General features: G+C 40.1%; 3 protein-coding genes and 1 long non-coding RNA gene across 11 annotated transcripts in view; 2 read left to right on the top strand and 2 right to left on the bottom strand.

Moving 5' to 3' along the window:
* Positions 1-3,853, top strand: part of LOC132979478 (uncharacterized) — a 29,817-nt gene extending 25,964 nt beyond the window's left edge. For both annotated transcript variants that reach the window (XM_061045328.1, XM_061045327.1), the window contains 2 exons: positions 291-705; positions 871-3,853. In XM_061045328.1, coding sequence (XP_060901311.1) covers positions 291-705; positions 871-2,526 — 2,071 coding nt within the window. In that variant the 3' untranslated portion in view covers positions 2,527-3,853. The remainder of the gene's footprint in view (positions 1-290; positions 706-870) is intronic.
* Positions 3,854-10,488: 6,635 nt separating this feature from the next.
* On the top strand, positions 10,489-18,086 carry LOC132979476 (putative ferric-chelate reductase 1). Of its 2 annotated transcripts, none has more exons than XM_061045326.1 (7): positions 10,489-10,647; positions 11,753-11,856; positions 13,356-13,565; positions 15,034-15,144; positions 15,564-15,717; positions 15,975-16,112; positions 17,570-18,086. In XM_061045326.1, the coding sequence occupies exons 2-7, from the start codon at positions 11,755-11,757 to the stop codon at positions 17,617-17,619; spliced, it is 765 nt and encodes a 254-aa protein (XP_060901309.1). In that variant the 5' UTR covers positions 10,489-10,647; positions 11,753-11,754; the 3' UTR covers positions 17,620-18,086. The 2 variants fall into 2 exon arrangements, with proteins under 2 accessions (XP_060901309.1, XP_060901307.1); XM_061045324.1 differs by having other exon boundaries at positions 17,567-18,086.
* Positions 18,087-18,411: 325 nt separating this feature from the next.
* On the bottom strand, positions 18,412-18,792 carry LOC132979477 (uncharacterized). Its single transcript, XR_009674053.1, has 2 exons — positions 18,634-18,792; positions 18,412-18,579 (listed from the first exon to the last, which is right to left on the bottom strand). It is a non-coding gene; the product is annotated as an uncharacterized LOC132979477 (long non-coding RNA).
* A 487-nt stretch (positions 18,793-19,279) lies between these two features.
* On the bottom strand, positions 19,280-25,950 carry LOC132979474 (heterogeneous nuclear ribonucleoprotein C-like). 6 transcript variants are annotated; one of them, XM_061045323.1, is made up of 9 exons: positions 25,790-25,950; positions 23,916-24,025; positions 21,905-22,053; positions 21,279-21,351; positions 20,887-20,937; positions 20,531-20,700; positions 20,278-20,400; positions 19,992-20,152; positions 19,280-19,900 (listed from the first exon to the last, which is right to left on the bottom strand). In XM_061045323.1, exons 2-9 carry the CDS (start codon positions 23,918-23,920, stop codon positions 19,793-19,795), a joined length of 840 nt encoding a protein of 279 aa, XP_060901306.1. In that variant the 5' UTR covers positions 23,921-24,025; positions 25,790-25,950; the 3' UTR covers positions 19,280-19,792. The 6 variants fall into 6 exon arrangements, with proteins under 6 accessions (XP_060901306.1, XP_060901301.1, XP_060901304.1 ...); XM_061045318.1 differs by having other exon boundaries at positions 21,785-22,053; positions 25,790-25,949; XM_061045321.1 differs by having other exon boundaries at positions 20,284-20,400; positions 21,785-22,053; positions 25,790-25,949.
* Between the last annotated feature and the right edge of the window lie 1,871 nt (positions 25,951-27,821).

Raw genomic sequence — 27,821 nt, 5'->3', positions numbered from 1 at the left:
TGTGTTTTAGTGTAGAGTTATTGTTATAGTGAGTGTTCCCTTGTTATATTCTGATGGGGAAAAAGGCAATACATTAAAAATATGTTGTTATAATCAGGACATAGAAATCCATAAATTGAAGTTGGCGACCCATTTTGTCCAGAGTTTAACTTTGTTCAACACGATACAACAACATATTGTAAGAGCCTGTGTTTTGCTGCATCCGCCTGCAGCCCCGAACCCGGGACAGCCATGAGCACCTCTCTTGGCGGTGAGTTTCTTTGACTCACGGCTCACCTCTGTCTCTGCAGGGCGATGGAGCAGGCAGCTGATCGTGTCTACATGGCGGCCCGTCTGTTCGTGCGTCTTTTCAACCAGCGGGGGGCGTCCTTGCAGCATCGCATCCTGGAGCTTTTGGCTCTGGCCGACGCTGCGGATCTATTCCACAAGAAGACCGTGTCGATCGCCGTGGGCGGAGGCGTGGCTAGCGTTTGCGGGAGCGTGGCTACGATCACGGGGCTCATCCTGGCACCGTTCACTTTCGGAGCCTCTATCATTGTCACGGCGGTGGGGATCGGGGTAGCTACGGCAGGCAGCATCACCTCGGCCTCGGCCAACATCACAGACACGGTTCACTCTAACATGGACCGCAAGAAGCTGGAGAAGATGATCCAGGACTACCAGGAGGAAATCAAAGACATCAGGGAGGTCATGGAGTTTGTACAGGTGAGGGAACTATGATTTTGACATTTATGACATTTCTAGCCTCAGTGTTGTTTTTAAAATAAATGTTTGCTCTAAACTTCCAGCAAAAGACTAAAATAAAGCCAGAAAGTAATATCTTAGTCCAGCCTTCAAACAGCAACTCTTGTTGTTTTTTGTCTCTTGCAGGCTGGTATGGACACCCTGCAGGAGTGGGACTTTGAGAAGTACTCAGAGAGCGCGGCCAAAAAAGCAATGAACCACAATCTAAAGCATGTGATGAAGGAGGGTGGCCGTGCAGGAAAAGCCCTGATGATCAACACCGATAAGCTCATCAGCACGGTGCAGGTTTTAGGCGCTGCAGGCGGTGCTGCCAAAGCCGCCCAGGCCATCAGCGTCACCACAGGGGTCATGTCCGCTCTTTTCCTGGCTCTGGATGTTTTCTTCCTGGCCAAAGACTCCCACGACCTGCGCAAAGGAGCCAAAACTAAGTTTGCTAAAAAGATCAGGGACGTGTGTACAGAACTTCAGGACGGCTTGCTGGCGCTGAACAAAGTGAAGACGCAGCTGCAGAAGACCATGGAAGGCATCGAGGTGGAGGAGTATGAGGATTTTGAGGAGGTGGAGGTAGAGGTCGACGATGACTTTGAGTCAGATCCAAAAAAGCTGGCTGAGCTGGAGAAGGAGCTGGACCTCCTGGAGGAGAAACTGGACAAGAGGGTTGAGGAGGAGCAGAAGAGGAAGAAGGAGGAGGAGGAGCTTAAGAAGAAGAAGGAGGAGGAGGAGATGAAGAAGAAGAAGGAGGAGGAGGAGCTAAAGAGGAAGAAGGAGGAGGAGGAGGAGAAGCGCATGAAGGAAAAGGAGGAAAAGGAGTTAAAATTAAAGAACATTTCTGACAAGGAAGAAGAGCAGGAAAATGAGACTGTTAAAGACGAAGAAGAATCTGAGAAAGGAAAGAAGAAGGACAAAGAAAATGAGAACTGGATTACAGCAGCCAAAGAAAAACTCGAGAGCAAGCGAGACAAGACAAAAGAAGACAAACTGAAAGAGAAAAATAAATCTGGAAAAGAGCAGAAGGAAGCTAAGAGCAGGTCGGGTGATTCCAAACAAGAGGATCGGAGTGAAAAAGTGCAATCTGAGAGGGTCATGACGGGAAGAGAGAGTGAGAGGAGCAGGAGCCACAGAGAGGAGGAAAAAGAGATGAAACCTGAATGGAAATCTGTGAATAAAGAGAGAGAGACTGAAGGTGGGAGTACAGCGAGGAGGCGCGGCAGCAGGAGCGACCAAGACAAACCCAACTGGAGAGAGAGCAAACACCAAGCAAAAGAGTCAGACAGCAGCAGCAACAGTGGGCGAGTAAAAGAAAGTGACAGGATGGAGAGCTGGAGGAGGACTGAAGAGGAGAGAGGAGTGAAAGACTGGAGGGCTGAGATGGCAAAAAGAGAGGAGAAGAGCAGGGAAGGAAAAGAATCTAGAAGAGAGGATGAAGGAAAGGGCGACGTGAAGAGAGAGTCGCATCGAAGCCACGAGACCGTGTCGTCGAGGAGGGAGCACTCGGAGAGAGAGTGGGGGAGCAGCAGAGGGTCCGACTCCAAGAGGAGTCACCACAGGAGAGGATCAGACGACCAGAAGGAGAGGGGAGACGAGAAACGAGAGAGCAGGATGGAGAGTGCGAGGAAGAAGTCTGAGAGAGCGGAGGGTGAAAGGGGGGGCGAGGAGGAGGAGGACGGAGTGAAGAGGAGAGAGGACAGGGAGAGGAGAGGGAGTGACAGAGAGCACAGACACAGCCACCGAGGATCTCGATCCCGAGCCAACGCACTGCTGGAAGACGGACTCAACATTTAGTTACATTACAAAGCTAAGAAGTTAAGATGCATGATAGAGAGCTGCAGAAATACATCAACCAGAAATGAGACATCTTTTTTGGTTCCCTCCTCCCAATCAGTGGGTTTTTTCTAAGATACACTTTGTCTTTTGTTCTGCAACATCAAATATAAGGTGAATACCCAGATTGTGAATTTTGAAGACGAGGGTTGGGCCAGCATCTTCACAACATACACATTTGTTTTGATCATTTATACTTGAAATTGACAATGACCTGGAGTTAAAACTAAGGATATTTAACTGGAATTACTGAAATGCAGAGAATTGAAGCAGTAGCTGTAGAAGCTACAAACTGGTTTAGAGCACTGTGTTCTCTCTGCAACGCTACGTAGGGGTCCAATCACAGCTGATGCAATCCTCACTGCTACAAAAGTATAGTTTCATTTCTGCATGAAACTGCATGTTGAAGGGAAACGGTCATGCCTGCATTAAAATGTTCCTATGTGAGGATTATTATACTGAACAAATCATTCTAGCATTGTTTTTTTTGTTTTTTTGAAACAGAGTTTATGTTCTGCAGTTTTATAAGTTTCATGTCAAGGTCAAAAAAACGCATCATTTCTGCAGCACTTTACGAGGGAGACCTCATGCAAAAACAGCCAATCAAATCACGCGTAGAGCATGCGTGTGAAGCTGTATCACGTGATCTCTGCTACAGGGTCTTCTTCAGAACTACCACTACAAATGTAATCTCGTATATTCAATAGGACCCTTCTTTTAACCCCGGAAAGCTGAAACTGTAAATGCTCTTCCAAACACTGTTTTCAGGAAGAGGCTGCTCGTATGCTGTCAGTGCTTTACAATAGAATATATACTGAACTGTTACATGTGTTTGTGAAACATACTTTCTAAATGGTGTCTGTTACTGTAGTAATGCTGGTGTTTCAGGGTCAAACTGGATGGACTGTTAAAATGCAGATGGTTTCTTTATTACAGACATAATGGTTGAGTTTTTGTTGTTGTGTAGTCGATGATGCTTTAATATCACTTTAAGAACAACGCTCTTCTTGTGTGTGTGTGTGTGTGCGCACATGAAGGAGAAAAAGGGAATTTAACCGGTCGTACAAAAACGTTCCAGGAAATGTACCTTGGTCAAACTACCTGTTACAGATAATTTAACACTCTGTGCACTTTAACCGGTAGCTTTCTTACACTATTGCTTTATGTTTCTGGATGACTCTGTCTGTCTGATATTTTTATACTTTCAGTGTATGTATTTTTATATATTAAGGGTTTTTTTCTATGGTGTTGGTTTCTTATTGAACAAATAAATTATTAGAATAATTGACGTGCTGCTTTGCTTCTTAATTTTATAGTATAAACAGATACTGTCCATTTGTTATGACCATCCGATACAGCCTTTTACATTTAATGATGTTTAGCACATGATGAATTGATGCATTTGCACAGAAAAAGAAAAATGAATCAGATCTTCTACTGTTTTAACAGAAATAAATCAACACAAAATGGAGTGTAGTTATTACAAAGATGGCAAAAAATAAAGTATTGGAAGAAAAAAACAGCTGGGAGTGTAAACAGACGGAGGACATGGAAATCAGTCTTATCCCTTGAGATTGGTTGGTTGGTTTATTGATGAATCTTTTTTCCACAGCAGACAATGCATTACATTTTTTTTTTCAATAAACAAGCAGAGATCACTACATGCTTGGTCATTTTCATATTAATTATGTTTCCCACATATAATCCCGATAGAAAAAGCTAATGCTCAAGTGAGATCTTTTCTTCTACTCCCTTTCTACTCTGCTGTCACCAAACAAAAACAACAAACTTATTCTATTTGACATATTTTAACTGGCAACTTGATGACATTTCTATCCAGATTTCACCTCCACTAAAACCTAAGCTATAATACATTAAAACAAAACTACATAAAACTATATAAACACATTCAAAAATGACTTTGAAACTGCATATGTGAGACTTTTCTGTGGCACTATGGGTTGTAACAGCTGGTTACCACTTGGGAGTGACAGAGAGTCGAACCAGGAGCTGCCACTCAAAGCACAGATGATGTAAGTCCATGGAAAAAGCTGTCTTTCATTAACAGACAAAAGAATACCACAAGGAATTAAACTTAATTCAGCTGAAGCAAAAGAGGATATCAACATTGTAATCAGAAAAGAAAGGTGCCACTTCTTTTCTTTCTACTTTTAATTATTAAACTATCCTGTAGAAAGTGCTCTTACCTCATTTAAATACACTGATGTGAGAAAAAACACATATAAGTACCTTTGTATAGTCATATGTACGGTGGCCCTGAAGTGCAAAACACGATAAATGTTTATGATAAAACACAAATCAGAAAACTTAATAAGCATATACATGTACTATGTTTAACTTCACGTGTCACATGATGTAATTGTTCTTAGTTCAAATCTGTCGGCCTCAAAACAATTCTTAGGGAAATGTGACTAAACTAGCCTAAACAATTCACCAATGAAAGAATATAACAACACATACCAGGATTTTTAGATTCTTAAAGGTCAGTGGTGATCTAGACTCTGTTGGGGCCCCAGCAAAAATTCACGGGGGGGGGGGGGGGGCCTCCAACCAGAGTTTTTCACCATTTTGTTCTAAACAATCAGACACCAACAAAAAAACTTTGAAATGTTAACTTTTTGTGATTAATTTCCAAAGTTCCCTTTCGTTTTATTTTTTAAAATATCAATACAAAGAACAGTAATGACCTCAATAATTAATTTACATGGAGTCAAAATACCTCCGGAAGTTGTGCTAAAACATTAGCAGAACAATAAAATGTTGTTCTTAACTTTAAATAACATTATTAACGTGCTTAAATACTGAACAGTTTTCTTATGGAACCAAAACCCACAGTGTACCTTAGTACTTAAGTGACTTTCATCAACGAACGTAACTTTTCACAGTAATAATGAATGCTACTCTTAGCAGGGCAACGACAGTGTGTGCTGTCAGATGGGGCCCGGTTAGGGGGGTTTCCGACTGTTGTTGCAAAATTTGCACATTTTGAGTCCCTTGTGTGATTTAGAGTTTGTCAGCCAAGGGGGGTCCCGTGCTTGCCTGGGGCTCCGAGCAGCGCCTCTGTTAGAGCTTTAAAGTCGGGAATGGTTTCTGGATGAATTTGTGTGTGGTGCCCCCTTTCATTTCGATCCAGCTCCTGTCTCCTGAAAAGGGTGTGCACATTCCTGAAACACAAAATTAAAATTCAGGCCTTCATGTGGTTTCTCACAGGTGTGTGTACCTGGGTGCAACAGTCTATTAGTGCCAGTGGGTTGCAACAGTGCACGTGGCTCTCATTGCTGCATGCTTTTTTGTGAAGGTGAAGAGACACAACCAGCTGAGCCACTCAAACCACCAACTGACGAGTTTCAAATTAAACCACAAAAATCCAAAACTGACAGTAACGCCAAAAAGCTAAATTTTTAACAACCAACGATGGCAAGGACTTTGGCATAGCTTGTGTGGTCAATACTGCCGTTCTTGTGCCTTTCTGAAAACTTAAATTAATCCAACGTCCATACAATTAAAATTGTCCTAACATAATTAACACCAGCCATGAAGGCTGTTGTCCAGTGTCAGGGCAAAAGGGCAAATAGCCATTTTTTCTTTACTCCAGTGACAGAAAATTAACCCTCTAAGCCTCAACCGTGAAACGTCTACATACAAGGTGAGCCAAATCCTAGAAAAAATTAACAACATTTATTACAATTTCTTTGTTACAGCTGATGTAAAAATTAACCTTCCTGTTTGATTTCCTCCTAATAACTAAAAGAATCGAAAGACAGCTATTTGTCTGTAATCAAGGTTTCAGGAAATCAACACAAAATATCAAATCAAATCAATACAGCAAAGTAAAAAAAAATAAAAAAACTTGATAAAAGTCCAACTCAAACGAGATAATCAGATAAGCTTTATTTTAGTCATTGTAAAGCCTGGTTTGCGTAACATTTTGAAGAAAGACAATGTGAAATGAGCTGCTTATGAAATGTTTTCCAGCCTGTCATGGAATCTCTTTGCTGATTCATATCTCACATGTTCACATGCGATAGTGATGATAGTTAAGGTTTTGCAGAATGAGGAAGATACTGACACTTACCGAAAGAATGTGGAACGAGGAACAAGACGTCTATTGTCTCTTTCTCTCATCAGGCGCTACTTATGTTCCAAGCATCGTAAGAATTGAAAATGTAATTGAAATATTTGAAAGATACTGGCAGACATGATTAATATGCCAAATTGTAAGCTACGTTGTTTTTTTTACTAATTGAAACATGAAGCTTTAGCAAAAGTCTGCTTTGAGCTAAATGCTAATTAGTGACCAAAGTGAACAGGCTAATTGGGCTGATGTGATTTATTAATGCAATGTATAAAACGTCAGTTTTTTGGCACCATGTACGTCAAGATCAGATCATCAAATAGGCCTTACTGAGATGTTTCATTCTCCTCTTCAAAGATGCACATGACACTCCTTAGCATGGCTAAAAAATAGGTTGATTGAATAGTCTCCAGTCATTATTGTCTCTGAATCTAATCAAGCTCTGAAAGAGACACTCTTTTATAGACCAGTCAAAAAAGTTATTTAAATATTTCAGGCCAGACCAAGTGGTGGACTGACCCAACAACTGAAAGTCTCATCCTGCCAAACAAAGAGAAAACATCCCCACAGACATCTGTTGTTTTTCAAGTTTGGTCAGTGTAAACAGCATAAACTTTACTGACATTTCAAAGTTTCATATTACACGATGAACAAATGGGAATGAGCTATTAATTATAGCTAAACTATTAATTATGGTCACTTCGTCTTATTGAACTGTTACAGCCATGTTTTGGATAGTTTACGACTCACATTTTCTCCACCAAAAGTGGTTAAAGTTTGTTTGAGTATTGTTCATACTCCGTTTCTGTTTCTCTCTGTCTTCGTATTTGTTCTGCGTCTCTTTCATTTGCAAACACACAGCAGTAGTCACAGCTCATTGGAGGTGTCTCTCTCTCTCTCTCTCTCTCTCTCTCTCTCTCTCTCTCTCTCTCTCTCTCTCTCTCTCTCTCTCTCTCTCTCGAGCAAAGTCCAAACCTACAAGACAAACAGAGTTACTTAATCAAACTTGACACATAGAGCGGGTACCTTACTCTATGAAATATTTTTCACAGCCACCAAACATTATTTCTACCAAGAGGAGGCCCTCAAACCTGCAGTCTGTTTGATGAGGGGTCCCTGTTAGATAAACCTGTTCTCTCATTCATAGCAGTTTATGGTACGGGGGTGGCAGTAGCTCAGTCTTTAGGGACCTGGGTTGGGAACCAGTGGGTTACTGGGTCGAGTCCCAGCCCACTTCAAACCGTCATTAAATCCCAAGCTGAAAAGGAAAAACAAACAAAGATGTAATTGAAGCGACGTCACTCACATGTTTTGAAATGGTTTGTCACTCATAGGAGCCAGGAAGTCCAAATGTGGGCAGAGCAGGGTTGAGGCTGAGACTGGGTCAGGCAAAATGAACAGATGGGATGCGCATGTGACTTCCAGGCTTTTTGGAGCCAGCAGGAACCCACGGACGTTGCTGCTTGGTTAGCATACAGGAATATTGTATAAGTGTTTTAAAGAGGACATATTATCCCCCTTTTCCCACCTTCTCAAACAGTCCCCCTGTGGTCTAAATGAAACATCTGTGCTGTGCTTTGGTCAAAATATAACATGAATCAAGCACCAGAGGAGGTTTGTGACCCTGTATAAACCAGCTCTCTCAGAACGCTCCGTTTTGGTGTGTGTGTGTCTCTTTAAATGTAATGAGCCCCCCTGAGTTTTCACGGTAGACATCACTCCTCTGTAGCGAGAATAAAAATGGTGGATCTGAGCAAAAGTTTTGCACTAGGCTGGGGGTGGAGTCAATGAGTGGAGATACCAGGGGAGGGGAGGGTATTTTTATTACCAGAATCCCACTGTGACATCACAAGGAGAGCAAATTTGAAATGGGGCATTTGTCTCTGTGTTGTAAGACTTATGCAGACCACAAACAAAGCACTGGATGGGTTTATTTCACATTTTGTGGGTCTGTAGACACTCAGGTTACCCAAATATATGTTCAAAAACACTGTAACAGTGGATTTTTCATAACATGTCCCCTTTAACGTTTTGTGCATTTTGAGTAACAGCATAATTCGGTAATCTTGGCTAAACTATTGAGCGTCTAAGAGCTCAAATAACTGAGTTGTGTTCTCATTGATATCCAGGAATTAAATAAACTTGGCAGGTCACCGAAGAAACATTAGGGCATGCCTCTTTGTACTTTTTGAATTTATTTATACACGTTTCTTCTTACCATAAAATAAATGCACCAAAGCTCTGTGTTTATCTGTTACCCAACTTTGTTCGGCTTTGTTGACCTTGCTGTCATGACTATATATTTCTTACTTCCTTGTTACTACCCGTTACTTGTGCCAATGGAGAGTATGTCACAAGATGTTATTAACTATACTTATAGTGGCTGCCATTGTATGAAGGTTTGACAATCAATTCTACATACATTTATGTATTTATGTATTAAATTTTGTATTCAAAGTTGACATGACACCAAGTATTTCCTTACTGCATTTTCTCTCTAAAGTGTCACATTTTGTTTCATTTTAATTTATACAATAGATGTAGTAGGGTTGATCCTTTCATAGTTGAATTAAACACAATCATCACTGGGGGAAAACCGAAATGACAAGTAACCTGAAAGGAATGTTACATGATCACTCTGTTGGCTTTTACTCAAAAACCACACGGGGGTAATGACACCTAACAGTCCGGTTTCTGTCTTCCCGCATTGTCGATGACAAAGTGCCATCAGCAGGAAACACCACAACGTTTCTTTGAAATGAACCATGACGATTTCATTTTACAAGATCATAAAAGTGAAAAAACTTAGAGTGAAATGATCACAAAACATTTTCATCATTATTCTTTTTTTAAACCTGTTTTTCTTTGTTGAATATTCGGCCACTTTTACTGGACTGTATTATTACTATCACCTGCTTTTTTTCTCTGCCTGTGTTGTATTTGGTTTCGATCCAACTTTTATTGATGTTGTGGTTTTTTTTTTACTTTTAAGCTGTTCCATTTATGATTAACATTGTTAAACTGCATAAACTCCATGTTTAGACTAATAAACTTGCTTTGTGAATTCACTGACTTTAAATTAACAAGTCTGAACAATCAATTCAAACCAATTAAAAAAACGTTATCTGTCGCGGAGGGGGATGGAAAGGCACAGGATCAGTAGCCGACAGTGCAGGGTAGACTGAAAATATAGAAATATAAAATGTATTACTAAAAATTAAATGCAAAATACATATACAGTAGAATAAAGATAATTGAGTGAATTGTACACAAATGTCTTGAAACAGATAGATTGCAGTAAAAAAGAGAAAGATCCGCACACTGTTCAGCTCCCAATGAGCCTTTTTATTTAGGGCAACGTTTCGATGCAAATGATCTTCTTCAGGCAAATGCAGCAGGAGACAAGCAATCTTTTCTAAACTTTGGTAATCATGTAAAACAATAATTATCCCCATGAACATCTGCATGTTTTCGTGTCCTACACCTGTATGCAATTTGCATGGATTTGCACAGAGCTGCATGCTATCTCTGTTCTCTTTTTAAAACAGATAGATATCACATGTTTACAGAAGAGTGTAAAATTGTTTAGATAATATATTTCTAGCTTTGATTTCATAATGTTGGAAGTGTTGCAGCTTTTCTTTGACTTCATATGAAGAGATACGGAGGCTTGTTTGATGATCAACAACTGGAAACGGATTTTCCACATTAAGAATCACAAAGCTTTTTTAATAGAGAACTTTTCCTGCACCTTCAGGCATGCTGGTAGTCAGTCGGTAAGTCAGGTGTTTTCATACAAGGCCACGCCCACTTCAGGATACTGCCATCCTCCACACCCACATCTCTCCTGCATCATCCCCTCTGAGCATCAGCGCTGGTGCTGGCTGATTTAAATATTTCCCGCAGGTATCGAATGCACACAGACGAGCAGTAACAGCTGAACAAAGAACATTTCTGCAGCTCAGCATCTCACTCTCACAGCTCAGGTAAGTCTTTAAGAGGGAAAACAGGACATTTTAGCAAACTGCATGTTCATATTTGGACTCTCCTGGATGACTATTTTCTGTGTTTTTCATAATTTATTCACTATTTCATAATTTTCTAATTTTAATTAAGTGAAATGCAAGATGTAAAACTATTGTACTGTGTTACAGCAAACAGATACTCATGTTACAGCAAACAGATACTCATGTAAATGCTGAACAAAACCATGAAGTCCAGGACATTGAAATTCTTTATTTTCTCTCTTTTTCTTTCAGAATTAAATATTTTAATTGTGGCTGTTTTTAATAGCTAAATGTGCCGAATATAACTGAAAAAGATGCATTATGGACCTTTGATTTTTATTTATTTATTTGTAATTTTTTTTTTTTTAAAGGTTTCATTTTGGGGCTTTTATACCTTTATTTAGAGATAGGTCAGTTGATTGAGTCAGAAATTGGGGCGAGAGAGAGAGAGAGAGAGAGAGTGGGGAATGACATGTGGGAAAGAGCCACGGATTTGAACCCGGGCCGCCCGCTCAGAGGACAGCAGCCTCCATACATGTGGTGTGCGCACTAACCACTAGGATACCAGCGCCCCTTGAATTAGCAATTCTTCTGATTATCCCACTATTACAGTAAATCTCAGAACTGCTTATGTTTCCTGTATTATTATATTTGTCGTTGAGTTTTAAATTCTCCTGTGGAAAATTAAGATCTGAAGATGTGATTGTGAAAGTTGTTGAAGTTTTTTTCTTAAATGTTTGACTCTTTGAGCACGATGTTTGAAGGCATCGTTCTACGCCTTAAGTTAATATGTTGAGGACTTAAGCGGATTTCCTTCATCAACTCATCCAATCAAATCTAAATGTCTTTATATATTACTGTAACTATGATTACAAATCACAACAGAAACACTTTGTAATTATTTAGTTAATGTGCTTCAAGTAATGTTTAATTCAGATTTCTCCAGAGAAGTATGATGAGTGTTAATCTGCGGTGTAAATGTCAATAAGATCATCAGGAGTTACACAAAATCAACAGAAAGGCTCTCACATGACACTTAATCTCTCCTCTAATCTTTTTCTTATTTGCTGTGTCATGCTATCAGGGATGGAACGAGGATTGATCCTGTTGGTCGCTGCGGCACTGATGGCTTATGTGGCACCTGGTGTCCAAGGAACATTCCATTTGTCATTCTCCAATAACACAGAGGTTAGCTTTCCGTCACTTTATCACAGTCTCCACCTTTTGTACTTTCAGCACTTTGCCTCTAAACATTTATCAATGACAACATACGAACATAAGTTTTACTATAGAATACGAAATGATAAGTCTTTAAACCTTAGAGGCATATGTTTGGCATTTCTATCCTTTTTATTGAACCAGTGTGAAAGTATTAAGAATGGTGTCTTTTGAACATGTTAACACTGATCATTTTGAAAAATGTTTATATTGTCATATTGATGCAGAAGAGGCGAATAAAGTGTGACTGTTAATATTGGTCAAGGTTGAAAACAGGTTTCATAGTCGTACAATTTGCATAAAAGGCTAAATCAACCTGCATCCTGAATCCTGTGTCAGCCACTGGTTGACGGTGAAGTCCATTAAAATATAATGTCAACATGTTTACACCATAAAGGGGACATATTATGAAAAATATACATTTGGGTCTACCCACAAAATGTGAAATAAACCCATCCAGTGCTTTGTTTGTGGTCTGCATAAGTCTTACAACACAGAGAAATATTCCCTGTTTCAAATTTGCTCTCCTTGTGATGTCACAGTGGGATTCTGGTAAAAAAAAAAAAAAACCCTCCCCTCCCCTGGTATCTCCACCCATGGACTCCACCCCCAGCCTAGAACAAAACTTTTGAGCAGGTCCGCCATTTTTATTCTCGCTACAGAGGAGTGATGTCTACCGGGAAAACTCAGGGTGGCTCATTGCATTTAAAGAGACACACACACCAAAACGGAGCGTTCTGAGAGAGCTGGTTTATACAGGGTCACAAACCTCCTCTGGTGCTTGATTCATGTTATATTTTGACCAAAGCACAGCACAGATGTTTCATTTAGACCACAGGGGGACTGTTTGAAAAAGTGGGAAAAGGGGGATAATATGTCCCCTTTAAAACATTATGAAGGCTAAGCTGGAAGTACTGGCTCATCTGTATGACCCTCCCACAGCTCTGAATGGCTAAATAAAGTGAAGGGATCCGTTTTAAATTTCGGTTTTACCAATTAACAGAATTAGAATCAGGCTGGACAACAGAAATATGTCCATTAAGAGTATAGGTTCATATGATTTAGACCAGGGGTTCCCAAACTTTTCAGCCCGCTACCCCCAAAATAACTGTGCTAGCAACTGGGGACCCCATTGTCCTTGGAAAACATCTAATATTGTGCACAGCCGGACACACTATTACACCTATCCAATGGCATTAGAACAGCACAAACACATAATATTATTTTAGTAATCTAAGAAACGCTAGAAGAAGAACACCCGTAATCTCTTGAACTACTTTTTTTTGTATATATCGTCACAATAATGGATAAGACGCTATTTTTGACTTTTATATGTTTTTGGAAAGAATCTCTCAACCCCACTGTCTCAAGACCCCCCAGGGGGCCCCGATCCTGGGGAGTCATACTTCTGTGATCTGTTTTTTCTTTTTTTTTTTTTTCAACAAGCTGTGACTTTGTGTCTTTTCCAGGTGAACATCACTCGGGATGGTTGTGGAGCCACAAAACTGTGCGTGGAGACACCAAATGACTGTGATCCGTCTGCAACCAACGGCAGCTGCCTGTTTGGATCCGTAATGGCCAGTACTCCGATGCCTCCTAATGGCGCTAACCTGAACATGGAGCTCAGAGGATTCTCCGAAGGATACGTCGCACTTGGACTCACCGCAGATCAATCGCAGGTAACACACATTACAAAAGTAAATGTTCCCGACAGTCAATAGGCCATAGGCTTTAGAGATGACATCTCCAAACCCTTCACCATTTGAGGAACGTAAATTCAGAGAGACTAAATCTTACACTGTTAGGTATAACAAAAACTACATGTCAGATATAAAGTGTTATAATGACTTTATAAATGTTCCAGGGTCATGATATCTAGTACAGCATCGTTTTTATGTTATCCGCTGTTGCCAACAACATAGCCCCATTAAAACAAAGGCTTGCCTCTTTATTTGTAGAAGCAACTCACTGCCCATTCATTTAACATTGACTGATGACCGCCTGCAAACAAACACCTGTTAAATAAAACACGGCCAGGTTACAATTATTGACTTAAAATGTATTTATTTAGAAGATAAGGACAGCTTGAATAGCCCATTAAATAACTGATCATTTTTTCTCTTAACCATTACATCCCTACATCTGTGATCTGAAGGCTGTAACGAAACATCATTGTGTCCTTCATGGATAAAGAACTACATCACTTTTTTCTTATTCCTAACTGTCATGCCTTCATATTTGCCTACATTGTTCCCCAAAATGAAAAGTAGTTTTGTCATCGTGTGAGTCTACCTGTCAAAACATTTCGGCCTTTTTTCCATCTTTTTGATGTTTTTGTCACCATGTCAGTCAACAATGGAAAAGTTTCCTATACATAAATCATCTTGTGTGTTTCCTCGTCCATTACTGTCAGCTGGCAGCTCATTCGCCAATGTAGAAGACACCACAAACATCCCGTGTTATGGATATTTATGGAATATACGTAAAAGTCCGACCCTGTCTGGAGAATTTAGCTCTTGAAGGCTCAAATGACGGAAGAAACGAGTTTGACAGAGTTTGACTTTGCTGGACGAGCCGTTTGTAAATGTTGAACGTAATGCTGCATCTTGTGGGCTAAACAATAGGTTTCAGTTCCACCTATTACTCAACCCAAAATGACAAAGCAAATAGTATTTTTGCCTTGTCATTAAGATAAGAAGGCGCTTGGGGTTTTAAAGTAGCGGAGTGTTGTTCATATTGCAGGATTGACATTTTTGTATCAAGTAAAGTAATTACTTAATTACTAATTATGTAAAAATACAAATCAAACAAAGGGTATACTTTGGAAAATATGTTGTCACATGAGCCATAATTGTGCAATGAAAAGACTTCCCAGAACAATTAAAGAACTTGGCATGAACAAAGACTTAAAATATATGTAAACAAGGAAGTAGACTTAAGAAAATATTGCACAAAGGCTCCGAAGAACATCCAAAGGTGAACAGGCCGACCAAACAAGAATGACTGGAAACTCAACACCTGTCTGGACTGTTTCATCACTTATTCCTTCCACCAAACAAAGGCTCAGTTTGGCATTGGATTTTTGTCACAGAAAGCTTTTAGGGGACGCCAAATCTAATCCTTTTTCGTTCTGTTTGTTTCCTCAAGGGCACCACCATGCTTTTTGTGTGCGCTCAAAACAGCTCGAACAATGGGTCGTTCTTCTTCAGGACAATGCAGAGAAACAACACTAATGGTGTGCTCACGCCATTAGAGAGGGTGAGACCTCAAAGTTACCATCATGAAGTTATTTTTAAAGGCAAATGGATTTGTCTTTTTACTAATTTAATTAAAGGTACCATATTATATCAAAGAAAGGAGGATCATTAAAGCCAATGCATGCATTTGTGAGGACGTTTGGTATAAAGAAAACATCAACAATGTGTGATAAAAAAAATATCTTTTGATTATAAAAGTGGTTTAACCAATGCTCAGACAGGGTTTTCTTTCCTGTTGATTTAATTGTCTTAAATACAAGTTTAATAAACTTGGAATGACTTCAACGTGACATAAAGCGGACAAGGCTTCTTCTTCTTTGTTCTACCTTTGCCTTATTGTATTCCCTTTGCTGAACTATGCTTTATAGCCCTCCTGTGTGGCCTTAACCATGTCTTACTTTGTGTCACCCGCCTTGTTAGATTGTGAGAGAAATTCGAGGCATGGTGAATGTCATGGTGAATGGCAGTGTAATCAAGTGTGAGTTCGAAATCCCAAATGCAAACGCCAGCAGGGCTTCTCGAGAGGTGTCCACCACCTTCCAAGTCCTCCTTGGGACTGGACCTGTTGTCGGAAGTAAGTGGAGACACAAAAACGTCATCGGTAGAGGAAAAAAAACAACAACTTAAATACTATTTTAAAATGATTGGGCTTGACTTGAGTGTGAGAATGACCTGCTAACCCCACTTCTACTCAGGGTCAAATATTTATACTTTTGAAATGATGAAAGCAGAAACCCTGTTTCTTAAGAAGTCCTGATTTGGAGTTTAGATTTTTCTCCTTGAATACACTTTGTATTGGGATGTTCAATCTCTCCTCATTTTCTTCTTCAGATATGATCGGGGACTTCAGAATTGCCGTGAACACTACTTTGCTGAACCTCGGAAACCCGACCAGCACCAACGTCGCCACAACAGCCAACCCGGTCGCCATGACAACGAATTCAGCATCCAATGGTGCACACCCTCATGGTAAACAACACACTTTGATTATGTTTGTTTCCAAATATTTATACTTTTTTGCGTTTAGAATTCAGACGCTCATGGTCAGGGAGAGTTTTGTCTCCACATCTAACACAGTGGAGGACAATCAAAGACAAGACATCAAAGACAATTGACCCAACAAGTTAGTTGAATTCAAATAATGCAGTCAAAGGCCAACACTAAGTTTTAATGGACAACCATATTGATTTCTCCGTCTCTATTTTAAGATACAATCAGAAAGTTCAGGAAAAATCTTCAAAAACCAAACCAAACACTATTATTATCAGGACAAATGGTTTTGTTAAGACAAGAGTCAGAGTCAGAATCAGAATCAGAATCAGAATCAGAATCAGAATCAGAATCGGTTTTTATTGCCAAGTACATTTACACATTCAAGGAATGTGTCTTGGTGTCTTGGTGTGAAAAACAGTTAACACAGGAAATAAAGTGAAAATATCAAGACCTTAAATAATAAAATATGGACGCAATTAAAATATATAATATACAATTAAAAAATTTAAAAATATAAGAAACAAAATGAGCAATGGAGAATGCCGATGAACGCATTTAGTGTGACTTCCTTTCGCACTTTTGAACTATTTCGGGGAGTCTGTCTTGACGTTTTCTTGAGTAATCTCCTGGTATACTAAACCAGTTTTCTTCAGCACTTCTCAGAGTTCTTCTGATTTAGGGCATCCTTTCATTTCTTCCTCTGTCCAGGTGATCTATAATATACAGGTCTGGACACTGTCAGTGTCATATCAGCTGTTATTCTCTCCTAATATGATTTCACTGCACAAGCAACACATCTCTAATCCATCAATCTTTATTTGTGTGGCGCCAATTCATAACAGATGTTATCTCGAGACACTTAACAAAAAGCAGATAACAGACGTTACTCGTTGTTAGAAGCAGTGGGGCTTGAGATCATTGTCATGCTGAACAATAAAAATGTTCCCAATCAGGCGCTTTCCAGAAAGAATGGCCTAATGAATGACATTAAAATAGCTAAAACAGCTACTCTAATGCTGGCCGAACACAGCCTGCAGTACTGCATGCAGAAAGGTTCAGGGCAGCCACTAAAGGAACATTTAGGAGATTGTTAGCATGGACTGAACTTTGAAACTCAATGTGAAAACCGTCTAAAGGCAGCAGTACAGTTCAAAATATATTCTGAATTTTGTTCACAAGATAAGAAGCGGAGACAAGATAACCTTGATGATGCAACACACCAAGTGTTGACCGCAAAATAAATGTGGTATTAATGAGGATTTTTGGAGAATATATATATATCTAGACATTATAAAGAAGACATTTATGATTGGATGGTTGGAAAACGGATTTCCGGACCAATAAAAGTTTCATGTCTCTGAGAAAATGTATCTTTTTGCAGTTGGAGTAAGCTGCAACATTTTTCTGATCAGTGCTTGTGTTGCTTCCAGCAGTGCTGTTCCTCCTGAGCGTCCTCTCACTGGCCGTCATGCTCAGAGCCTAAAGATGTCCTGCAGGAGGAAGTCCATACCAGCCGGACACGATGAAGACGCTGATGCGCTGGATTAACGCACAGAGAAAAACTGAGTGTCAACCTGATGTATAAAATATTTTTACTTAAATAACTTTGATATGTTGAAACTTTTTGCACTATGTTTGTACCGTATATATACATAATAATCCAATGGCATTTTGAAAGCACATCTTGAGGTTTCACCACCCAATCATTCTCCGCATAGCACTACAGAATCAGATAAGCGCCTCCAGGTTTAAACTGGTGAAAACAAATAAAACACCGTCGACCTGGCAGCACAAGCAGAAACTGTTTCGGTCCAACGAGTTTGAGCTGTTCAGCAGAAAACAGCCATCATTGTTTTTTAAAGAAAACCCAACCCAACTCAGGATCATTTGTTTTCATATTTATATGTGAACGTAACTCTTGTTAAACAATAAAGATCAACCGACTCTGAAGTCATTATTGAATTACTTGTTATGCACGATATTCCCTCTCAGTCCAGATTCTCCTGCACGGCCTGAAATACGACTAAGGTCGTCAGATATCACACTTGTAATGGGCAAGAAAATGTCTGATTGATAAACACGGTGAATTGAGAGAATTTGGATTGAATGATTTTATAACAGCTAATTAAATCGTTTGAGTCTCCTTCTGTGTTTCTCAAGGCTTAATGTGAACATTTGAATTAATGGTATTATCAGGGCAGTGATCCAAAACCCAAGTGTCAAAAGATTACTTTGAATTAGAATCAGCTCCTCACATTTAGGAGTATTTATGACATTGTTTAATATTTAACCGATGGTTATTACTGCAGGTTCGAGTTGTTTGTGGGTTTTGGGTATCGCAGCATGGTTTGGCAACCTGTCTGTGCAGTTAAAAAAAACTGATCTGATTGATTAAAGGCTGCATGGAAACTTACAGGAGGTAAACATCACACATCCCTGCAGACTATTTTTTTTTAAACTGGCTATTCTAAAGCAAGCCAATAAGACTCTGAGCGACTCATCACATGTTCTTCATACAGAGTACGAGACGCTGAACAGAAAAGTTCATTTATCCTGTTTCTATAAAAAATTTAAATAGTGGCAAATCAGACATATAGGGAATGGAATATAATTTGTCTTTGCGTGTTTGCACTGGCATTTTAGGAAACTGATTTCATTTTTTCTGGACATTACTAAATAATGTTTAGCATTTTATGTTTGATGTGAATGATGTTGACTGATGTCCTGGCTGAAGCACGGGTGAAGAACCCAAGAGTAATTATAAATAAAATAATAAAGTTCATCTTGAATCTTCTGTTTGCCTTGGTTTCCTCTATAAATAAACTCTACTTTCCTTCAGGGGGCAGGTTGTTCACTTTCAGGATTGCAAATCATAGAAAATAAATCTCTGCGCACCTGAATGTAGGACAGGTGCGTCAGGAGGGTAAAACTCTTCTACCTGATGAAGGTTGAACTGAAACATTGTACGATCTAATAAATACGTCAGCAGTGTGCGGGAGCTTCTCTCATTGCCTTTAAGGATTACAAATCAGACATTAACTCTCAAAATATCCTGGTTCTCCCTTTTTTATTCCTGTGTACAAACTCCAATTTCATCCCCTTATGGTCGACATTTGTTCCTCAAGAAAACAGACAGATAAAAATCAATTTTAATATTTTATTGCAATTTATTCCTTTACAGTTAAACTGAAACCAAATAGTATAAAAAACTGACAATAACATACGGACACACAAGGTCAAACACACCGATGAGGAAAACAAACACACTGAGCCTAAAAACGGTCTTTTTTGCAGCTGAATGTCCGTCGTCGCGTTAAGACATGTCCGTCGAGCTGTCGTCTCTGAGAACAGCAAACAGTCCCGTGTTTCCACCATCTCTCGAAAGACCAGTAATGACGCATAAAAACACAAACCTACAGCCAGTCCGTCCTCTGACAGCGATACTGGACAACTGGCCAAAGTTACAAAGAAAAACAAAAAGAAGAGATAATCTGCTTCAGGGACAATGGGACAACAGAGTGTGTGTGCACCATGCTTCTGTGTGTGTGTGTTTGCTTCTTGTATCTACAACATGAGTGTTAAAACAGGAGTCCAATTTCCTACACTGAGCCGTGTGTACGCTGCATGCGTTCGTGTGGTCCTTCCTTCCTTCCTTCCTACGAGTCGTCCTCGCCGTTGATGCTGTCGCCATCGTCGTCACCCTCCACATGCTCTCCTTCCTCCTCCTCGTCATCGTCTTCGTCCTCCCTCTCCTGACTCTTCACCTGCAGTTTGTTAGAGCGTCATTATGTGGTTGAACGGGATTTCTGCACGCGGCACACAATCACCGTTGAAGTGTTTTATGGAATGTCTCACCTCTTCCTCTTCCAGCAGGTCACCTTCGTCTTCCTCGTCGTCGTCCTCGTCCGAGTCGTTCATCTCCTGGCTCTCCCTGTCTCTCTTCATCCCGTCATCCTTCTTGTTGCTTGGGTGCGGAGGAGAAGTCACCTCTCCTGGCTCCGTTTTAATGCTCTTAACTTTTGGCAGACAAAAAGGAACATGATCATCCGTTCTATCAAAAGAGGTCAAGAGGTCGTCAAACTACTTTTAATCGTTGTGTTTAAAACAAGTGTGCTATAAAGAAAAAACACTGTGTACTCACACCTACCCGACTTCTTGCTGTGGTCCTTCTCCATGCGCTCCAGACTGTCCAGCAGGTCGTCCACCTTGCTTTTGATTTGGGTCAACTCCCGCTTGATGGTCTGCAGCTGGTCCACTTTCACTGCAGCGAGAAGAGAAGAAGAGGGAAGGGTAAAAAGACATCTGGGAGGAGACAAAGTGCCAGTGAAATGCTGAAAACAAATCCCCACCAGCCATAATGGCGGCTGTATCCTCCACTTAGCGGAGATGCTTACTTGCTCTGGATGAAGAATTCCTCTGACTGCTCTTGGAGGAAGAGGTGAAGCTGCTCTTGGTCCGCCTGCTGCTCCCCCCGCTCAGGCTGACCCGCGGACGCTTGGAGGGGATCACGGCCCGAGACAAAGGGGGAGGGGGAGCGGGAACACGGGACGGGTACGAGTACATTCTGGTATCGGACGCAGAAAGAGAAAGGAATGGCAATCACTGGAGGAGTTTACGGACAATGGTGTAAAACATGAATCTGAATGCATTTCAGAGACAGAAAATACAGATGAAGAAGCAGACAAAAAAAAGGGGGATTCCTCATATTTTCACTTTCAAACTGAGAGACAGAGTGAAACATTTTACTCACCTATCGTAATAATCTCTCTGAAAGTCGTAGTCGAGCTCAAATGAGGAACTGCTGTTAAGGAAGAAGTGTTGATGTTAGAAAACATGGTTAACAGCGTCATTCATTCTTACACAAAGCATTTTTCACCTCGAAAATTAGCTTCAAGGTTATTTTTTAATTCTTATATTCATCTCTGGTTTGATTTTCTTCGATCCACTGTTCTAACTTGTGGCTCTTTGTCTGAAAAGTCTCGCCTGAAAGCTGTCACACTGTCACTGGCAGACTCCACAGGATCTGTGGGTACCGCGTTGAATCAGCGCCGTTAACTCTGAAGCTGACGGAAACCTCTCTAGTCAACGCCCGTGTTTCCACACCGCAGTCCGACTCGTGCAGGAGGCGTGTTTATGACTGACCTGTACATGTCTCCAGCTGAGCGTTTGGTGGTTTTTGACCGGTGTGGTTTGGGCTCTCCTGCCAGGTTGATGTCTGAGGGAAACAAATCAGAGAAAAGGAGAAAGACGTTAAGATCTAATAAGTAACTCTAATTTAAATTAAATTTAAAAAGTACTGATCATACAAAAGAAACTGAATCCCCACAAAACTATTTGATCTGGCATCTTTTTTTTACCTACTGATGGAGATTTGTTCATCGTTCACCTCCATTAAAAACTAATTTTATTTTTGATGAGTGATGGAAGTGATGAACAGATCCACACACACTGTGTTCTCTTTGACTGATTTCTTTACGTGTAGAACCTTTAAGTAAACATTCCTCGTAACCCCGTCTGAAGCTTCAGTGTAGAAACTCTGGCTGTGTTGACCGTTACCTACAGTACGCCATACTTCTGTTAACCACCTCATACGTCGCCGCTTCATAAAACCCAAACTGCCCCTCTGATGCAAATCTCTTAGTCCTTACCAAGAACTTGTCCAACAATCATCCTCCCGTCCTCCCCATTCACTGCAGCTCTGGCGTTCCTCTCGTTGGCGAACTGAACGAAGGCAAAGCCCTTGTGGACGGAGCAGCCTACAATTTTACCATATTTGGAGAAGATGGCCTCCACGTCGGCCTTGGTGACCAGCAGGGTGTTGAGGTTTCCTATGAAGACCCGGGAGTTTAGGGAACGTGGGTCGGTCTTGTTGGTGACGTTGCTGGCGGCCATCAGGCTGGAGGTGGTGGGTGAATGCCTAGCAGGGAGACACACACACACACACACACACACACACACACACACACATCCAACAATTAGTGACAAGACACAACTCTGAACTGATTCTGCTGTCGCTGGTATCAAACACTGGAGTGTCCTCAGCTGTGGAGGCTGCGAATAAAAAGGACATTATCTGCACTCTTTCCTGGGAAGATAAACCGTTAACATAAAAAATAGACAAGTACAAAATCACAAAAGAGAAAACTGCAGGACCATAGGGTTTGATTTGAGGCCATCTTTGTTTTTTTAAACCTTCAGGAGACCTGGGTGAAACCACCTTTTCCTCACATGCAGCGAGTGCAGCTGCTGGTTTTTCCCCCCTTCTTATCAATAACCACATTTGAGGCCTCTACCACACTGGAACTGCAGACAGTAAAGATTATATTAAATGGTACCAAAACATACACTGGCTCACTTATTAAGGTGCACTTAAGCAAACACTGAGAACAAGGAGGGAGCATAATGATCTGACTACTTCATGTATGAAATGTTGTTGGGGGTGATGGAGTCATATAGCTACATACAAAATACATACTAACCATGAGATAGGACTTTCAACTGCACTGAAGGTTAAGCATTAGCTGGATGTAAAGGGGCATTCTGCTAATCATTACACTCAATGACTGAGTCTCATACAAGACAATGATCATTTTTAAAGTCTTAAGAAAAGTAACTTAGAGGTCACTTCAAAGTAAGTCCTCTAAAGACAAGTGTTGAAAATCAGCATTTTGCTTAAACAACAAATACAATGCAAGAGGTGCTTGTGCATAACGGTGGAGTTGCGATCCCAATGGCATTGCTACGTTCATGTAAAAATCACATAAACTTACTTCTAAGCAAAAAAATGTCTTGCCCATATTAAGTGCACAAAACAATAAAATGATGATTTCTTCGGGACGTTTGAATAGCTCGAGGAAGGAGAAGTGTAGGACACGTCGATGAATTCCTGAGCGACATTTCAATTAACAATAAGTCAAACTTCTTTTTAGACATTTGAATCATTTTACAAAATATTGTAAGGACTTCTTTCTTGAATAATCTGTGAACTCTATAGGTTTTCTAAAACAGTGAAATGTCTCATCGATTTTAAGGAACACATTTCAATCTGATGCCATGACATGTCTTTCTAGTGCAGTGAGCCACATAGTTATGAATCCTTTATTTCTGCAGAAACACGACAGGTATCCACTTACAAGGTTTTGAAGTTAAATCCAACAAGGGATTTCTAAATGAGACGTGTCTGCAAGTCTTTATTACCTACGCTGTGAGGTCGGCCTGCTGTTCAGAGTTTAGACAGTTTGGGGTTTAGATGTAGAGGCAACTCAAGTTTCATGTGCTTTTGTAAGGGTGGAGGATTTTGTTTGATGAGGAGTAGTCCGGTGAATATAATGGTGGAAAAAGCACAAGCAATCCCCTCTGATGTTCCACATGTTCAGAAAATAATTATTTAGTTGTAATGCACCATTTGACACCAGCAGAGGACAGCATTTAAACTACTCAGTAGACGTCTGATTTTGTTGTTTAGTCTGATGAGAAGAGGATTTTATCAGTAGATTTCTTGAAGACTTATTCATATTTACTGGGGTCCTCATGTGTACAAACTAACTCTCTTCTAAATGTAAAGCAGAGCAGCTCTTCTCTTAATATCCAATAAGCAGGGCATGTTACTAATCTGCTAATAGACTGAGGGAGGGATCAATGTAACCTAGAGCCTGGTGGGAATTTGAAGGTTGGGAAGTGAGCCTTGATACAGCAAACATATAAACAGCGGTGGCATCAACAGTATCCCCCCCCCTTCTGGTTGTCAGGTGGGGGGGGGGTCGAACATTCATCACTCACTCCATAGCGTCTGTGTGCAGGGCTGTCGTCTGTCTGATGTTTGACACTGTGGAGCTGGGATCAGTTTGGGCTGGTGTCTCGACCTTCACCTTCGCCCCTCACGATATATACTGAGGTGACAGAAAACACACCTCAGTCAAGCCGAGCAGGGTTATGTTGTACCAAGTCTTACCTGGTTGTGGTGTGTACAGGGGTTAGTGACGAGGCAAACACATACACACAAGGAAAACCCATTACAGCGCCCCACTTGGGGAATGCAAAGTGACCACTAAGGCATTTTCATGTGCAACATCTAATGCTTTAAAAACATAAACTGTGAAAAGGGGGAGAATAAAAAGAACAGAAATAAGTTTGTTTCGTTTTTAAATATTTGCACAATATGGTGAATTGGGGGTGGGGGGGGGGGGGGGGGGGCAAGCTGGTAGATCCACATGGGCTTATCTTGTGTTGCCCTAAAGGAAAAGTATTACAGGTGTTCAGACATCACTTCACACGCGTTATGAACAGAGCAAGTGAAGCAATTTTAGAGATAGCTTGGACCCCAAACTTTCAACGAAGGATCGGGGGAAATAAACTGCAAATCCAAAACAAATTATTTGGATTTATCATAAACGTGAGAATACTTTATCGAGTGTCAAATTCAATCGCCACTTGACTATAAAAGGAGCAGAATATTTTTTTTAGAAAATTGTGATGTATTTTTTCATATCCCCACTTCAAAAGTTGAATCATTTTTTTAGGGACACAGATTAGAACTACAAATGTGATATAATATGGTGCATGTGTACAGATAACTGCAAGTGCAACCGACCTAATAGAGGGTAAAATTTGACTTTATTTCACCACATTGGAAGGTGAAGAAAGTGATTTCTTACTGGTGTCATGCAGGATTCCTTTGAATGGGGTCGTAGCTACCTTTAAGTGTTTATTATTATCTCAATACACTTCACAAGTTGTATTTATTGTCTTATATTGAAATGAAATGACTTTCTGGGGCTTGTGTGTGCAACCTGAAGGCATGAGTTTATTTTTTTTTATACACAAACAGCCATAATACTCATTCAAAATGACAGAGATATAATTAATAAAATGGTTATTTGTAACGTTATGCAACAAAACTGAGCCCCCCCCCCCAAAAAAAAGGTCATTCTTCATCATGGAGGAAAAACATGTGAGGGGGGAATCTATTCCACAAAAAGAAAAATCTTTGGATTATTAAAAAATTACCTAATTTCATCCACAACACACCCGGACAGCGCCACCATGAGGCGTTAGTGTGAAACACAGGCCCTGCGCTAGCCTCAGTGTCCTACAGCCGGCTGGCTCGGCTAACTTTAGGGGGAATCTTTTTATAAAAAAAAAAAAAAAAAACACAGCACAAGACCAGTTCTCCCGCTTGCAGAAAACAAAACCTGCAAAATCCTAATAGATTCGTCGATAATCTGCAATAAAACGCGGATCAGGATGAAGCTGTGACTACAAAACCAAAAGCCTCTGACGCTGGTAGCTAACGAGTTAGCATGGAGGAGGGAAGCGGGCCAAAAACAAATCAATCCCCGTCAAAAACAAAGCTAATCACACTTGCAAAAAAACGTGAAACTGTAGCTAAGATGCATCCAAAACGTCGTATTGTCTAAAAATATGGAAAAAAACACAACCAGCGTTCGTGTTTTGTGTGTGTGTGTGTGTGTGTGTGTGTGGAGGGGGGGGGATGAGCGTCTTCGCGTTAGCTTAGCTCAGCTAGCCACCTCGCTAGCCGGCCAGCACATTCTGTCCACTCGCAAAACAGGAAAAAAAAACATCCAAAAATCCAAAAAGAAAAGAAAAAAAGGAAGGTAAAAAATGAAAAAAATGTCTGGAAACAAAATACTCACCACGACCTGTACGAGTAAAATGTCTTGCTTTGGGTAAAATCTTTCAAAGTGTTACTTAAGGTCGTCCTGCGGAAGAGAACAAGCGATTCGCCCCCCTGAGCAGCGAGCTAGCTTTTCTTGTAGCCTTCCGAGCTAACGCGACTGGTGATCTGCGCAGTACTCCAGAGAGGCGCTTGTTTTTAACAGAAGAGCAGTCCGGAGGGGCGGGGTCTCTGTCACTACAGGAGCACATTAGTAACATTTCTGAACACGGCGTTACCATGTAAATAAAACGAACCCACGTTAGAATATAATTACTTTATTGATTCCCAAACTGGGAAATTGTGGCGTTACAGCAGCAGGTTGTCCAAACACACAATGAGTAAAAAAAAAAAAAAACACAATGTTAGCAAATCTAAACATAATATAATATTAAATACAAAGTAAATAAGCACAAAAATATAAAAACTAAGAATGTGAATATATACAACCAGGATTTAACTAAGCATTACTAGTCTTAAATAGGAAGATTAATTATTATCGATAAAAAAAAACCTGTACTTCTTTCCCTTCATTTGTATTTAACTATGATTTAAAGTTTTTGTTTATAATTAAGCATTTGGTCACATTTGATAATTACCTTAACGATGTTCAGCTTTAATCAAATGCGCTTTTTTTTAATTTAATGTCTTTTAGTCTTGACGGGAAAGCAGTTTGTTTTCATTGCAACCAGATAATTGTCACATTTTCATGCAGCCCTGATTTATTTAGACCTTTAAAAAAATTAATTGTCTCTCTAATGTAAAGCTAACTGTGTCATATCTGAATTTTTTTTTTAATGAACAAACAGAAATGAAAACATATTTTAAGAGTGGACAACAATGACACTAATTCATCAATTTAGATCATAAAAGGTGAAACAAACCTAGCCTACATTATCTGGGTTTTTTTTGTATGTATTACAGTTTTTTCCAATTGCTAACACACTAAAATGACATGCATAGCACGATTATTTAAACTGACACACAGAGAGCAAAACCTCTTCTCAAGTCTCCAAAAGTCTAAACACATTTTCTGCTTTACACACATTGGTTAATTGTTATCACTTCAATCAGGAAGTAAGCACTATGAAAAGACCACAAGTGAGCACCTTTTCTTTTACAACAACACTGGAAGAGGTTGCAGAGAGAGGAAGAGGGAGGGTGAGAATGAGAGGGGGAGGAAGAGTGAGAGGTAGGGGTAGAGCTGGTAGAGGAAGAGTGAGAGGTAGGGGTAGAGCTGGTAGAGGAAGAGTGAGAGGTAGGGGTAGAGCTGGTAGAGGAGTTCATGGCCAAAGAAGAAAACAACTTTCAAATGAAATCAGAGCAACCTTAGTTGATCATGTCATCAACCATGGGCTGATAATGCGAGAGGCTGGACAGAGTGCAGCCCAACTTGAGCCATTTTACTGTACTGGTATATGTTGCACTGACTTGTTTGGTGAAAAATAAATAAATAAATGTTTCAACAGCATGTGTGTGTATCTGCAAATATTTCTGTGCATGTGAACAATCTGAAGAATTTTCTATAGTTCTAACTATTTTAGTATTATGGCAAAGCATACTAAAGATGAGAGTGCGTTTCATTATGCCCAACAGTGTGTAGTTGGTTAGACAAAAATCTGGTAATATGAATGAAGTGTGTGCCATTTGGTGCAAAAGTTTGATTTTGATAATGCTATATGTAGTTTTGGTTGCAGTGCTTCATTTGGCAGGATATATGAGGTATTTTGCAGTTTGGGTGTGTGGTTTTGTGAACTGTGTTAAGTATTTTAATAAAACCAGCCTAGTTTTCAAAATTGTGTTTTAGCAATTGGAAAAAACTGTAAGAAGATGCAGCTGGTTTATACGTTACCTATCACCCCTGTGCTGTATCTGTTGTGATTGTTGCCGCCTATACCTTTCTAGTCTTGTGACAAGCACATGCTCATATTCTCACAAATTGCACAGCTTCAGCCAAAGCATCAAGTTTCTCACTCAGATTATTGTTTATATGAAAGTTCAAAGAATCGTGA

Source organism: Labrus mixtus, chromosome 8 (genome assembly GCF_963584025.1).
Source record: "Labrus mixtus chromosome 8, fLabMix1.1, whole genome shotgun sequence".
NCBI lineage: Eukaryota > Metazoa > Chordata > Actinopteri > Labriformes > Labridae > Labrus > Labrus mixtus.
Note: the sequence above shows the minus strand (reverse complement) of the source record. Positions and strands in the feature narration are given on the sequence as shown.